Source organism: Rosa rugosa, chromosome 1 (genome assembly GCF_958449725.1).
Source record: "Rosa rugosa chromosome 1, drRosRugo1.1, whole genome shotgun sequence".
Lineage (NCBI taxonomy): Eukaryota > Viridiplantae > Streptophyta > Magnoliopsida > Rosales > Rosaceae > Rosa > Rosa rugosa.
In genome coordinates, this window is record NC_084820.1 from 62513575 (window position 1) to 62529586 (window position 16012).

At 37.5% G+C, this 16012-nt stretch overlaps 4 protein-coding genes across 5 annotated transcripts; 3 read left to right on the plus strand and 1 right to left on the minus strand.

Moving 5' to 3' along the window:
• The first annotated feature begins 3183 nt into the window (after positions 1 to 3183).
• Positions 3184 to 4113, plus strand: LOC133732458 (uncharacterized). Its single transcript, XM_062160015.1, has one exon. It carries the CDS (start codon positions 3184 to 3186, stop codon positions 4111 to 4113), a length of 930 nt encoding a protein of 309 aa, XP_062015999.1.
• A 1924-nt stretch (positions 4114 to 6037) lies between these two features.
• LOC133732467 (disease resistance protein ADR1-like) lies at positions 6038 to 7926 on the plus strand. Its single transcript, XM_062160026.1, has 5 exons — positions 6038 to 6332; positions 6635 to 6799; positions 6950 to 7145; positions 7238 to 7349; positions 7534 to 7926. Exons 1-5 carry the CDS (start codon positions 6038 to 6040, stop codon positions 7924 to 7926), a joined length of 1161 nt encoding a protein of 386 aa, XP_062016010.1.
• A 51-nt stretch (positions 7927 to 7977) lies between these two features.
• Positions 7978 to 8893, plus strand: LOC133744096 (probable disease resistance protein At5g66900). Its single transcript, XM_062172229.1, has 2 exons — positions 7978 to 8202; positions 8327 to 8893. The coding sequence occupies exons 1-2, from the start codon at positions 8172 to 8174 to the stop codon at positions 8869 to 8871; spliced, it is 576 nt and encodes a 191-aa protein (XP_062028213.1). The 5' UTR covers positions 7978 to 8171; the 3' UTR covers positions 8872 to 8893.
• Positions 8894 to 9511: 618 nt separating this feature from the next.
• LOC133744104 (nucleobase-ascorbate transporter 1) lies at positions 9512 to 15226 on the minus strand. Of its 2 annotated transcripts, XM_062172234.1 has the most exons (15): positions 14977 to 15081; positions 14661 to 14734; positions 13923 to 14020; positions 13638 to 13814; positions 13010 to 13110; positions 12847 to 12922; positions 12267 to 12326; positions 11991 to 12178; positions 11793 to 11889; positions 11520 to 11606; positions 10867 to 10925; positions 10681 to 10772; positions 10337 to 10414; positions 10094 to 10254; positions 9512 to 10009 (listed from the first exon to the last, which is right to left on the minus strand). In XM_062172234.1, exons 3-15 carry the CDS (start codon positions 13980 to 13982, stop codon positions 9797 to 9799), a joined length of 1449 nt encoding a protein of 482 aa, XP_062028218.1. In that variant the 5' UTR covers positions 13983 to 14020; positions 14661 to 14734; positions 14977 to 15081; the 3' UTR covers positions 9512 to 9796. The 2 variants fall into 2 exon arrangements, with proteins under 2 accessions (XP_062028218.1, XP_062028227.1); XM_062172243.1 differs by lacking the exon at positions 14661 to 14734 and having other exon boundaries at positions 14977 to 15226.
• Between the last annotated feature and the right edge of the window lie 786 nt (positions 15227 to 16012).

The following is a 16012-nucleotide window of genomic DNA, read 5'->3' on the forward strand; positions in this document are numbered from 1 at the left end:
AGAGAGGGGACGAAAATCAATTATAGACGGAGACGAAAATCAATTATAGACGAAAATCCATAATGATAGCTATGAGGAGTGAGTGCAGAAAGAACAAAAAAATGCTTGAAGAAATATAGACGGAGATGATGGTAGGTATTAGTTAACCAAAATCTCCAAACTTCATGCCCAGATTATAGCAATGAACAAGATATGAAAATTTTAACTATCTTATTTCATTGAGAAGTAGATCAAGATTAAGAGATTCGAAGGTAGAGAAGAGAAGAGTAGTAATGACTAATGAGAGAAGAGCTCGAAAGAGATGGTGGAGAATAAAATAGTGATTAGACAAAATTACCCTTGATTTAATAGTTTGTAACAGTAGATTTAATAGTAGTGACTAAAGTGATAGACGAAATATAAACTGAGTGACTAAAGTGATATATTCAAAAGTTGAGTGATCAAAGTCTCTAACATGTTAGGCCCCGTTTGGTTGGCATGAATGTTAAAATAGGAAAATGATTTATTTTCCTTTCCAGACCGATATGGAATGGAATAGGTTTTGGTATTTCCATGTGGGTGTTTGGAACATTACTGAAAATTAAATTATGAAATTTATTTTCCATTCCTATTGTAGTGTTTGGTAAGTTATAAGAATGAAATATAAAATTATAATTTTCAATAACACCGTTTTACTAATTAAAGTACAAATATGACATTAACTTATAAGGAATGTTTGCGAGAGAATATAAATTTTTTAGAGGGATAATTTATGTAATTTTGCCTTTGATGGTAGGAATGGAATTAGAATACCACCCCTTACTAGGTAATTCAATTCAGGCTTTATGAGGGAGTCAATTTCCAGTCAAATCTCATTTTTTATTTCCTTTCCAATCTCTAATTACAAACAAACAACACCTCTACATGGAAAATGAAATTAATTCTCATTCCATACCATGATTTCCTGCCATCCAAACGGGGTCATTTGTGATATGTATAATTTATAAAGCCTTTTTTTCATAAAGCTATGGTCCCTATGTCTCCTAGCACTTTGGGGTTGAACTATCAGCTATGCATTATTGCATTTGCATTTGGTTAGCATTAGTCTCATCAAATAAGAATGATCTTCCTCCTTCTTCTTCTTCATCCTAAAAGATTTCTTTTCCGATCTTGGTGCATATTTTGTTGGTAAACTAAGTTTGTGGTAAAGAATGGATATTAAACCGGTGGAGTTTTTCGGAGGTGCTGTTCTAAGAACAGCATTCAGTGCACTCTATGTTGGCGTTGAAGATCTGATTGCCAAGAACCACTTCTTCAGAAGGCTCTTCAAAGACATCCAATCCAGGCTAGACACTCTGAAGCCACTGATGGCCGAGATGGCTCGGTCTAACCAGCAACTGTCTTACACACAGAACGATGAGCTTAGAGGTTTAGAAGAAGTACTAAAGGTCGGCGAAGAGCTTGTTCTAAAGTGTTCAAATGTTAGGCGGTGGGATCTCTACAGAAAGTACAAATATGCCACAAAACTTCTTACATGGGAAAAAGATCTTGAAACACAATTGCAGCTGCTGCAGGTGCATGGAATCAGGGATGGGAAGAAGACCGAGGAGGCAGTAGAGAATATAGGGGTTTCGACGGGGAAGATGCAGGCTTCTTTAGCAACTATCGATGTTTCTGTAGGGAGTGTGAAGGAGGGGGTCAACCAAATTTCTAGTACCCTGGAGGGCATGAAAGAGAATTTTGTGATACAAGACCGATCTGCTGAAAGTAAAGCTTGGTGTGCAGTCCCTGACGTTCCAGAGGTTATAGTTGGATTGGAAGCTCCTTTGAAGGATTTGAAGACAAAGCTTCTTGGGAATGATGGATTCTTAATGCTTGTGCTCACTGCTCCTGGAGGATGTGGGAAAACTACCTTGGCAACGAACTTTTGCAAAGATCAGGAAGTCAAAGGTATTGTGTACATATCTATGATGCACGGAAACGCGAAAATGCCCGCGTATCCTGTATCAAAACGGGAAACGGGTCGGAAACACCTCGGAAACGGTTTGGATACGTCTGTATCCAATGCGGAAACGCCAGAATGTAAATAAATAGGAAACGTGGGGGTAATAATGACTTTTTACTCTGCAAAAATTGAAAAAAAAAACAAACAAAAGACCAGATCGAGAGAGAGACGCGACCAAATCGAGAGAGAGACCAGAGACGCGACCTCAGACAATTGCAAACGACGCGACCTCAAACGCAAACGAGACCCCATTTTCTCTTCTGCAAAAACGAGACCCAGATCGAGATAGTTTCTCTTCTGCTCGGACGAGACCCAGTTCCGGTCGTTCCTCTTCTCCAATCCGGTCGTTCCTCTTATGCTCGGAATCTTTTCTGCTCAAGACTTCTCCTCTTCTAGCCGCTTCGGGTACGTTTGTTCTGATCTTCTTCTCATATTTGTTCTTCAATTTGGAGCTTGGAGCTTGGAGCTTGTTCTGATATTGTTATGCGATGTGTGTATAGCAGCAACTATGGGTATCTCAGATGATCAGTATAATTGTTGGTTGACAACTTGACATTATTGACATGTGGATTGTGATAGCCGTGTATTGTGAATTTGTGAATTCACTGATGTCAGTGATGTGTAATTTGTGAATTTGTCAATTGAATTGTGTATTTTTCAGGAACCATGAGCAGCGGAGAAACACCTCCTATTAGTTCTAGTGCCGGGTCTGTTCGCCGGTGCTAGTAGTGGATATGCTGATCCTGAAAATGAGACCATTGATGATAAAGCACCATTGTGGAAATTTGTGAAGAAGATTAAAAAAAATGGCAGGTGGAGGAAGTTGGAGGTGGCAGTGCAGTTTTTGCAAATTGCACTACAATGGGTCTTATACTAGAGTTCGTGGTCATTTGTTGCAAGAATGAGCGGGGGTGGCAGTTTGCAACAAGGTTACTCCTCATGCATTTACTCAAATGTCCAAGTTGGTGAGAGAATGCAAGGAGAGACTAATGAATGCAGCTCCTAGACAAGTTCATCTACCATCATCAGGATAGCAAGGGGGGAGTTCCGCCACAAGTAGCTATGGGATGAGTTATCATGCCTATACACAAGCACAAACAGCAAGTGATGGTGGAAAGAAGAGGAAAACAGCTGCTGGTTCAGTTGAAAAGGCCTTCTAAAACTCAGCTAGGGAGCAATGCGATAGTGAGGTTGCAAGGATGTACTACACCGGTGGTTTATCTTTCAACCTAGCTAGAAATCCACACTATCGGAACTCCTACATTCGTGCTTCTACCCTTCCAGACTACATTCCACCAGGCTACAATGCTCTAAGGACCACACTTCTTGCAAAAGAAAGGAAAAATATTGAGCATCATTTAGAGCCAATCAAGATTACATGGAAAGACAAAGGTGTGAGTCTTTGTAGTGATGGTTGGTCTGATGCACAAAGAAGACAATTGATTAATGTGATAGCCACTTGTGAGAGTGGTTCGATGATGTTGAGGGCTATAAACTGTGAGGGGGAATTCAAGGATCATGCATTGATTGCAGACTTGATTATAGATTCCATCAAGGAAGAGGGTTGGGAAAATGTTGTGCAAGTGATTACCGACAATGCTCCTGTTTGCTCCAAGGCCGGTGCCTTGATAGCAAGTAAGTATCCTCCTATTTTTTGGACACCATGTGTAGTGCATACTTTGAATCTTGCTGTCAAGAATATTTGCACACCTTCATTAGTTGCAAGCAATGCGGATGTGTTTGATGCATGTTGTTGGATACAGCCAGTTTCTGAGGATGTTATGTTTATCAAGAACTTCATTATGAATCATGGAATGAGATTCGTGATGTTTAATGACCATTGCAATTTGAAGTTGCTTTCGGTTGCTCCCACAAGGTTTGCATCTATGTTAATCATGCTAAAGAGGTTTAGGCAAATCAAAAATGGTTTGCAACAGATGGTCATCAGTCCAAAGTGGGATGATTACAAAGAAGATGATGTTAGGAAGGCAGCTTCTATGAAAGAAAAATTATTAGATGAGTTGTTGTGGGATGACATTGATTACATCATTTCTTTTACTGAGCCTATCTATGAGATGATCAGGAAAGCAGACACTGATAGGCCTTCTCTTCATTTGGTGTATGAATGATGGGATAGTATGATTGAGCAAGTGAAGAAAGCTATCTATAGGAAAGAAAGGAAGCAACCTCATCAAGAGTCTCCATTTTGGGATGCGGTGTATAAGGTTCTAATGGCTCGTTGGTCCAAGAGCAATATTTCTCTCAATTGCTTGGCACATTCATTGAATCCGAAGTAAGTATAACATTTGTTTCTCTTTTGCTTGTTTGTTTAATCTTTCATAAATTATAATGTGAATTAAACTTATTCTTATTTTATATCTAGGTATTATAGTTCGGAATGGCTTAGTGAAGATACTAATCGGGTTGCTCCTCACAAACAATTAGAGATTACAAGGGAGAGGAAAAATTGTATCCTTAGATACTTTGCCAATGAAGATGATCGAAGGAAAGTTAACATAGAATTTGCCAATTTTTCTATGTGCATGCAAGAGTTTGGAAGTGGAGATGCTATGAAGGATATGTTTATTATGCAGCCTATAACATGGTGGGCTGTCCATGGAGCTTCGGCACCATCTCTCCAAGTCATAGCCTTCAAGGTTCTAGGTCAACCTTGTTCTTCTTCATGTTGTGAAAGAAATTGGAGTACTTACAATTTCATTCATTCTGTGAGGAGGAACAAGATAACACCACAAAGAGCGGAAGATTTGGTATTTGTGCATACCAATCTTCGCCTTTTAGCTAGAAGAAGCCCAAGTTACAATGAGAGTGCAACTCAAATGTGGGATGTTGGAGGTGATGACTTTGATTCTTTGGAAGAGACTAATGTTGGAAGGCTTGAGATTGCTAACCTTTCACTTGATGAACCACAATTAGAGGGGGTTTTGTTTAATGTTGATCATGAAGATGAAGACCTTGAGGATGTTGTCCAAGTTGAATGAAGTTGATGGTTGTTAACTTGTTATTAGTTGTGTTAACCTTTTATTTGAACCTTTGGATTGATAATGTTTGATTGTGATAAACTAGTACCTTGTTTATGTTTCATTTTTTTCTTCTAATTATATATATATTTATATTTAATTGGCGTTTCCTTCACGTACCCGTTTCCTATTACATTTAAGATTTGCCGTTTCCACGTTTCCGATCGTATCGTATCCGGAAACTCGTACCCATTTTGGTGCTTCTTAGGTACATATAGATCACGATTGGAGTACTACAACTTTACTTTGTTTGTGCTACTGATCCAACTAATTAATGTTGTGCTTGTGTTTTTTCATTGTGTTGTTTTAGTCTTTTAGACCATATTTTGAATAACAACTTCCTTATGTTTCATAGATAAATTCGGCAAAAATATCTTCTTTGTCACTGTTTCGAAGAAGTATAGCTTAAATTCCATTGTAGAACAACTACATCGATCCAAGGGCTCTCGAGTTCCTACTTTCCAAAACGAAGTGGATGCAGTTCGGTGGTTGCAAACATTTTTGAAGGAAGAAGGAGAGAAACCTTCACTGTTGGTCTTGGATGATGTTTGGTCTGGATCAGAATCTCTTCTTGACAAATTTGAATGCAGAATGGCAAATATTAAGATTCTTGTGACATCAAGATATGAATTTCCCGCGTTCAGTCCTCTATATCGTTTAAACATGTTGGATAATGACGATGCAATGGAACTATTTCGTCATTCAGCATCATTGAATGATAAGATCTCTTAGATTCCAGCACATCTTTCAAGAAAGGTGAGGCGATTTTTTAGTTGCATTTACCATACTTGTCTTATTAATTAAAATTATTTGGATAATTGATTGTCGTAAAGAAAAAATAATATTATTCAACCAAACCATATATTGAGATTAGTTTGAGAAACTTCAATACTCAAATAATAATTGTCTATGATCCTTTTGGAGTGTCCAAATTTTGCAGATAGTAGAGCGTTGTAAGGGATTTCCACTTGCCATTACAGTGGTGGGCAGATCGCTTTGTGCACAACCTATAGAGATGTGGTTAGACAGACTAAATCAATGGTCTAAAGGTTCATCTATTTTTGATTCTGAGACTGATCTACTTTTTTCCCTCCAAAGCAGCTTAGATGCTTTGGATAAGGAAAGGGCTATCATCAGAGAATGTTTCTTGGACCTTGGTTCATTTCCTGAAGACAAAGAAATCCCCGTTGATGCCCTCATTGATATATGGTCCGAGTTATATGAAATTGATGAAGACACTTCATGTATTGCAAACCTCTATGAACTCAACAATCAGAGTCTTGCTAATCTTATAGACAACAGGTATTTATGTATGTTTCTGTTGCATGTACGATATCTTTAGTCTATAATTAACTAGCTATAATTTTATATGAGGAATAATTGATCATAATTAACCAGGGAATCGAAGTTGGATGGGGAAGGATATTATGGTGACCACTGTGTCACCCAACATGATGTGCTTAGGGAGCTGGCTATTTATCACTCAAAAATAGATACGGTAGAGCATAGAGAGAGATTGATCATAGACATATGTGGCGGAGGATGAACCAACACATGATGGAGAATTTTGTGATACAAGACCAATATGCTGATAATAAAGCTTGGTGTGCAGTACCTGAATTTCCAGAGATTGTAGTTGGATTGGAAGCTCCTTTGAAGGATTTGAAGACAAAGCTCCTTGGGAATGATGGATTATCAATGCTTGTGCTCACTGCTCCCGGTGGATGTGGGAAAACTACCTTGGCAGCAAACTTTTGCAAAGATAAGGAAGTCAAAGGTATTGTATACATATAGATCACGATTATAGTACTATAGCTTTACTTTGTTTGTGCTAGTGATCCAACTAATGGTGTGCTTATCTTTTTTCGTTGTGCTGTTTTAGTCTTTTAGACCATGTTTTGAATAACAACTTTCTTATGTTTCATAGATAAATTCGGCAAAAATATCTTCTTTGTCACTGTTTCGAAGAAGTATAGCTTAAATTCTATTGTAGTACAACTATATCGACAAAAGGGTTCTCAAGTTCCTGCTTTCCAAAATGAAGTGAATGAAGTTCAGTGGCTACAAACATTTTTGAAGGAAGAAGGAGAGAAACCTTCACTGTTGGTCTTGGATGATGTTTGGTCTGGATCAGAATCTCTTCTTGACAAATTTGAATGCATAATGGCAAATATTAAGATTTTTGTGACATCAAGATCTGAATTCCCGCGTTCAGTCCTCTATATCGTTTAAACATGTTGGATAATGACGATGCAATGAAATTGTTTAGTCATTCAGCATCATTGAATGATAAGAGCTCTCATATTCCAGCACATCTTTCAAGAAAGGTGAGGCGATTTTTTAGTTGCATTTACCATACTTGTCTTATTAATTAAAATTATTTGGATAATTGATTGTCGTAAAGAAAAAGTAATATTATTCAACCAAACCATATATTGAGATTAGTTTGAGAAACTTCAGTACTTATATAATAATTGTCTATGATCCTTTTGGAGTGTCCAAATTTTGCAGATAGTAGAGCGTTGTAAGGGATTTCCACTTGCCATTACAGTGGTGGGCAGATCGCTTTGTGCACAACCTATAGAGATGTGGCTAGACAGACTAAATCAATGGTCTAAAGGTTCATCTATTTTTGATTCTGAGACTGATCTACTTTTTTCCCTCCAAAGCAGCTTAGATGCTTTGGATAAGGAAAGGGCTATCATCAGAGAATGTTTCTTGGACCTTGGTTCATTTCCTGAAGACAAAGAAATCCCCGTTGATGCCCTCATTGATATATGGTCCGAGTTATATGAAATTGATGAAGACACTTCATGTATTGCAAACCTCTATGAACTCAACAATCGGAGTCTTGCTAATCTTATAGACAACATGTATTTATGTATGTTTCTGTTGCATGTATGATATCTTTAGTCTATAATTAACTAGCTATAATTTTATATGAGGAATAATTGATCATAATTAACCAGGGAATCAAGTTGGATGGGGAAGGATATTATGGTGACCTCTATGTCACCCAACATGATGTGCTTAGGGAGCTGGCTATTTATCACTCAAAAATAGATTCGGTAGAGCATAGAGAGAGATTGATCATAGACATATGTGGAAGCAATCTTCCCAAGTGGTGGAGGGAACAAAAGTATCAAGTTATGAAAGCTCGCCTTCTATCTATATCAACAGGTTGTCCCATTTCTCTCTCTCTCTCTTTTAACTTATACAATAATTTGTGTGTGTGTGTGTATTTACTGATTCAATTCACATTTAGTTCTCCCCACACTTACATCCAATAACATTTTGTATGTAGATGGAGAGTCTTCAACTTCGAAATGGCCCAGCATGCATCTGCCAGAAACAGAGGTACTGCTCTTGAATCTTCGGGAGAGAGAGCATGCTATAGCCGAATTTGTGGAGAAAATGGACAAATTGAAGGTACTAGTAATCACAAGTGAGGATTTCAGGTATAGTGCTTCCTTGCATAATTTTCAAGTACTAAGTCGGGTATCCAATCTAAAGAGAATCAGATTAGAGCGCATCTCAATTTCATCCATATTCAAGAACTCCATACAAGTGAAGAGTCTACGGAAGCTGTCTTTGATCAAATGTTATTACGGATTCAGTTCAGCCAAACTTTCCCATGCTTTTCCAAATCTAGAAGAGATATACATCGAATACGCTACAATAACACTTCACTCGTCAAGGGCTACTGAGGCAGTACTTAGCAAGACAGTACTTTGCGGGCTATGTGATCTGATTTCCCTAAAGAAGGTCACCCTCACAGGTGTTCGAGGACTTTTATTATCGGCTTTCCTTGACGAGATTGAAAATTTGGTCAATTACTGCCAAACATAAAATAAATTACTACATTGGATTCTCTTTGCTGCCTCAAACATCATTCCAATTAGGTTACACTAGCTAAAGGTCTTTTTCCAACTTTAAATTGAATTTAAATTTATTATAACCATTCCTACGGACTGTTCAGAATTTCTTTGATTTTGTTTTATGAGAGGCTTTTATTCATGAAAATATCCGTAAAAAATGGTTTTTTTTTTTTCAATTTTATTTTATTTTTGTAAGACTTTCGTCAATGGGAAGGTTCATCAACAAAAGTTTGTCTTTCTGAATTTTTAATTTTTATGAGGCTTTCACCGATCGAGACTTTTTTGAAACCCTATTTTTTCGTAAGAAGCTTTTAACGATGAAATTCATCGTCAAAGTGTTATTCCATATTTCCATACGATGCTTTTGCGGGCAAAATCTTCGCCAGCAAGTGTGTCATATTTTATGTTATTTTGATGAGGCTTTTACCAAAAAATATTACGTCATCAAAAGTGTCATTTTTTATTAAAGAGGATGGTAAGATCTGAATCATTATATACCATACTAAATTTCAATATTTGTCTCCATTTCTTTTCACAATAATAGATGAGATCTGAGATCCGAGTTCAAATCTCCATTTCGTAAGATCGAAGAAATTTCAAGCTTTGGTGAGTGTGAGAGGAGAAAGATTGCATTCCTTCTTTATTATTTGCGTCGTCTACAAAAAGCATGGATCATGAAATGCTCTACAATCCTAATCTAGACCTGTGTAACTGTGTTACAAGGCCCACAAAAAAATAGTGAAGCTGAAGAAAATTTCTCACTTGCTAAGAGTATTCTTGAATCTTGAATATACTACTAGTCTGCTACTCTAATGAAGCTGTTTACTCATGTTAGAATTAGGGTGATGCAGGAGGAATAATCAGATGTAGTTTTCTTGAAATGTGCTGCCCGAGTGCTACGTAGGTGGGAAGAACCTGTTGAGATTAAACGGCAAAGTGTAGAACTCTTCGTTTCTGCTGTCTCCTCGAAATGTTCTGAACTTAACCCACCATGGCATCCCTCTGTCTTTCTTTGCTTTTTCTACCTCTATTGTGTTATCAAGAAACACTGCCACTATCAACCCCACAGTAGCAGGAGATGAGAATATCGTATTCAAAAATGCATTGAACTGCAAACAAACACCGTAACATAGTATTATAACCAACAGAATACTACACAGTATCCAGAAATGTTTGCTGGCAATATGACTCACCCATCCGGCATTGGTATGGACAAGACCATGATGAACAGGATTCCAATATTCATTGAAGAAGTGGGGGACTGATATCCCAAGGAACAGCGAAAGCCCGGTAATTATGAGGTTTCTCATGGAATTCATATTTGTGAATTGAAGAAATGATAATCCCACTGAAGCTGCAAATGGACAAGGAATATTTGTGATGAGAGTGAAGAAGAAATTAATGGATAACCTTAATTAAGCTCATAAAATGCATACCCACGAGGCCGAAGAGAATGCAGTATAGTGCAGCATATATAGGGGCAGGTATAGATGCAAATACAGCTCCAAATTTACCTGAAAAAATATTAGAGGAATAAACCATGAACAATATCTTTTGAATCTTACACGCGAAACCATGAACTAAAATATGCAACTGTAGCAGAATTTTGAAGACCCGATTTTCTTTACAGATCAATTTAGTTTCTGAAGTAGAAAGTTTGCTGGAATTTTCTTTGCAACATAGCCATTATATGTTTCACAAGGAGATCAGTCAAGCAGTTAGGAGCAACCTTCCTACCTATCTCCATGAATTTATTGTCTCATTAAGGTAAAATTCTTACCTAAGGTTGAGAAGAATATCATAAATCCAGCAGAAATTTGAACAACTCTCCGACTTCCAACTCGTGTCAGTCCAAGGAGTCCGACATTTTCCCTGAAATACATGACAACTATCTCAATCAAACTAATGTTAAATGGAAAAAAAGACCACAGAGCAAGCTTTGTAGGAATCTAATATGGTGTCTTACACAGAAACAGTTGAACCAGTGCCTGTTCCATATAGTCCATCAAGCAGAACACCGATTCCCTGCCAACATTGTGAAAACTAATCAGCTTTTTGTTACCAGAAAAAAGATTGAGTTACCTTTTTGTATTAACTACATTCTGGAACTACTTATAATACACCATCAGCTCTTTGTTACCAGAAAAGATCTGTTCTAATGTGAGTTCATGGAACTATATTCTATATAACAAATTACCCTTTCGTATGAAGTATGAACTATATTCTGGACTAATGATCCATTGAGAAACAACCCCAACACTTATTAGTAGCTGGAGATTGGTTTATCCTTTACTATAAATTATCTATAAAAAATATAATTGTGCTGTCCTTTTTCATTGCAGTGATGGACAGTTTCAAAAATGTACGAGAAGTAATTTCAACATTAAGCAAGCAAATATCTTTTGGCTAAATACTTTCTAATGCTCATAATATTTGGGCTATCTTTTTATACCTCCATTGAGATATGGGGAAGAAAGGTTGGAGCATTTGATAGAACAAATTAGTTCTTTGTGGTGTTCATTGTAAAATTTACAATTACGCTCAAGATCTAGCACGACCCATGCCGCAGTTACAAAAACTACTCCATCGAAAACTGACATGAGGTTCAAATGTGTTCACCTGCCAGCCAATACCCCGGCTCAAAACATAAGCAGGAGGAGGAGTGGCAATTGCCAATCTCGATGCAGCCTTGTATGCGCCAGTTGACTGCGAGATACAAGTAATTGTCAGGACCCAAGAAGTGCTTTGGATGAGACATACAGTCCTAGAGACATGTTAAAGGAGGAAACTAACATCGATCATAGACTAGGGCTGTTATAGTTAAGTTATGCTATGTATCACCTCATCAATAAACGACACAATATTATAGTACTTCCAAAACTTGATACATACCTCAACCATTGAAACAAGAACTGCAGACATCATTGCAAATGAGTGACCAGCAGAAAATGTAGGTGGACCCCACTGCAGCGGATATGGAAACTTGAACCTGATATGGCATAAAAAAAATCTCAAAAACGTGAATGAGTATTAAAAGAAATTAAGAACCAGAAGACACATTATGAGAAGGCACATTCTTCTTGGGCATACCATGGGGCAGTCGATATGAGATTTGTTCTATCCGTACGACAGCTGATTTGGGTTTTATTGGGTTTGTCTCGGTAAGCCCCACCGGCAGTTAAGATTAGGGAATAGATCCAAATTATTGTGACACAAATCAATACTGGAAACCGTTCAAAGATAGGGACATCTCTAAGTGGTCTCACATGCTTCAGATACTGAAAATGACATAATGAATCATTTCATCCAGAAAAAAAAAAATGATTAATGGAGGTGCCAAATACATAGTAATTTTAAGTTACTTACTTGAGAAAACCCGATGACCAACAACAGCATTGGAATTCCAATTTCCACACACTTTCCCAACTGAAAAGATGGAAACTTTTTACTCACTGGAGTAGTTTCTAAAGAGAATGAATAGATAGGTTGCAAAAGTGGAATATCAGCTAGCTATCATTGATATGGTAAAAAGAATGATTGCAATGAAGTATCCTTATTTACAGTCCATAATCCATATGGTTCAGTTCTCAACAGGTTCTAATGTTTCATGGTTGAAATAAAAACATTAGTCACAGATTTCATATATAAATCAAAAGTTCATTGATGGAATGGAACAAAGATTCTACATGGAAACATGAAATATTCAATATTGACAATTCACAAAGAGCATATCTTATGCAATGATGAAGCAATATAAATACTGAAACCCTCAAAGTGGTCCTCTTCTAGTTAATTGCCAGAACTTTATACCATTATGGAATAAATGGATGAAAGCTCTGTGATTTTCTAGAAGATAAAAATGCTGTTCTTTAAGGCCACATGGCAGGGAAGTCCTTCAGGTTCAACCCAATGGAAATGAAAAGTTGCTTCTTCTAGAAAGATTTACCTCTGGAAATCCTCGTTCAAAGAATCCTAAGCCCACTAATCCAACTACAGGTGCCATGCCAAGTGGACTGAAAAACCTGCAGAATAACCCATCTGATGCTTCATCAATCAACATAAAATAAAAGCATTAAATTTCCGTTATTGGTTTTCTAAAATCAAAATACCGTGAGAAGAGACCCCAAACTTGGCTGTAACCCAGAATGATTTGTATGCTTGAAGCTACAATTAGAGCTCCTTGGATAGCACGCATTGTTTGTATAAATCTCTGCAAACCAATGACATGGGAAGATCTCTTTCAATACCCTACCAAATAAGAAAGGTGCTTAAGTACAATTGCTGAATAGAAAAGAAATGCATATATCTCTAATGGGATTGAGGTTTACACTGACATGAATGTATTATCAAGGTCACAAAATTTATGAACCGCATGCACTCATTCGGCCTCCTATTTAGTCTTAAAATTACTCTTATGTGCATACATTTTAAGTAAGTTTTGTTTATGCAAAGATTTCTTAAATTATGTTAAGCTTTTTGACATCGTGCATTTAACTACCTTTACTATTTCTGACCATTTTGCATCATGAACCGCTCTCAACTATCAACCTTTTAGGAAAATTGGCCCCATTGTCGTAAGAAGACATCGCTACAAAGGCACTATCCAATCTAAAGCTGGCCCCTATTGAATCAGTAGACTAAAATTCCATGGAATATATTTTTCATATATTAAATTCCACAAGATTTCCAGACCCACTTCCCATGTAGCAAGGGAACAGTACAAGGAAAGTTACTTACTTCATGATCATCAGTAATTCGATGCAATTTGGAGTCGTTTATAATGTAGGCTATTGGAACGACATAAGCGAAGGAGCCTCCAACTACAGCGGGTAGCCTGGTTCCAAAAAGTGCTTGGAGAAGTGTCTTAATTCCAGCAACAAAGAGGAGAGTCTGTATTACTCGTGCTTTGTCACCCTGGTTATGAACAAGAAATTTATTTCTTTAATCAAATAATTAACAGAAGTAGAAGAACTTAGATGACGAGAAGTATGAAGTTATCAATTTGCAAGAAAAACAGCTTACATCACTTCCACCCATTGCAGGGACAAGTAACGAAGGGATCATTACACTTTTGCCAAGCATGACAATGTAGTTTTGAAATGCCAGAACTATGGTTTCAGCTGCAAAACAGAAGCTTGAATCATAACCAGAAACGAGAGGTAAAAGCAATCAAGTAGCAAACTTATTAATCCCCCTAATAATCTTTCTTGCAGAACAACTCAATAGTCGTCTTAATCATGCCATGACCAAACGATGATTATTAAAATGTCTGTGTCACATTTACAATTCAAATGGTACACAAGAAAGAAAGAAAAAGTATTGATCAGCTCCAATTCAACAAAAAATGTAGAAGCTTTCCCCTAACGGCTAAACTGGGAATTACAATCACACATTGCTAAAGTCTTCAACACTATAACCTTGATTCCTACCAAACCTCTGTTTTATAGCCCAGAAAGTGTGACCCAAAAAAGAAATGAGAAGACAAACTCATTATACCATCTTTAACAGTAGCACTTAAAGATACAGCTCGAACTTTCATTTATGTGGGGTAAGTATGATGCCACATTAACTCACACCAACCAATTACCTATATTTGTTTCTTTCTTATAATCTCTCAGGAACAAAACAAAGTTAATAAATTAATCTCTCTCAAGTCCTAAACAACAAAACCTCATACCCCACCAGTCTCCATATGATAAATGTAATTCCTGTTACTTACAGAACAACTAAGACACTCAACAATACACCTCAAAAACTCACCCTTTTCTTAAAATAACGATTCTTCATCTCACAGTGTCAACCTTGTAATGCCACATTGCTTCAATCTATACTAGCTGAAGAAACACCAGTGTGACTATAATCTCAGAAATCATTAAAGCTACCAAGCCACCACAATCCCATTTCTCCTCCACAGTGATCAATGCCCTCAAAAACCCAAACCCAGATTAAAACTTCTGAAACAGAGAGTTAAGAGCCTAGTTGAAGAGCCACAGGCCCATTTCACAAAGATATATTTGTACAGACGACGAAAACAACAAAAAGAGAGAGAGAGAGAGAGAGAAGAGATAGCACATACCCCAAGGAGGGTTGGAGTCTATACAGTACTCAAGGTCCTGGAGCTGGTCCATTGGAGGGTGTGTAATGTCAGCCATTGATGAAGCTCTGAAAAAAAAGGCAAAGTGCTTCAACAAAACAAAACCCCAGAAACCCCAAGAGAAGAATGGAGAAGAAGAACCAAAACACGCCAAAGTGAGAAAAAAGAGTCCAGATATAAAGTGAGAGAGAGAGACTGAGAGAGCACACTGCACACTACAGAAGAAACAACAACATGCAAAGCAGCAGAGAACAAAGCCTGCTCCTTTAAACAGTCTTCAAGATTACACATTTGCCCCCCCCCCCCCCCCCCCCCCACACAACAAATCGCCATCCCATCCCCCCACACATCTTTCTGATGGAATATCAACGAAAAGACGCTTTTATCCCCACCTTTAGTTGTACGTCAAATCTTTTGGCGAGTTTTTTTTTGGGGCCCGAGGATAAATCTCCACGGGACTGCGCTTCAGTACCTTATAACATCATCACCCTCCAGTGACTGATTGAAGCCATGACCACAGTAAAAAAAAGCTCCAGTATTTAACCCTTGGTTAAAAGGGAAGGTTATTTTTGGTAAATCAATTAGTGGTTTGCAGTGAGTTGTTGCTGTTATTGTTCATTTCAGGTGGAAATTTATTACAGAAGTTAATGGCTCTGTTGGGTTAGTACTTGGTAAAGGTGGAGACTTTAGACAGTGGCAAGGAGTGTAAATATGGGGTTAAGAGTGGGGAGAGTGGGTAAAGTCAAAGGAGGTGGGGTGGCACGTGCGAGTGTTTTATTTGAGCTTTCGGCTGAGACTTCCTTCTGTAAACAATATTCCCAGTTTCCCACCACGAGCATGACATTCTCTCTTTACTTTCTCCCCAAAATCCGATTCCCATGGAGAATTTTAAATTTTGAAAAATAATTGTAAAAAAAAAAAAAAGAAGAAGAAGAGTAAACCCAATGTGTTTGTGTTCATATTTCGTTTTCAAATCATACAAGATAAGAATCTTTCTTTTTGTTTGTGGAAGTTTTTC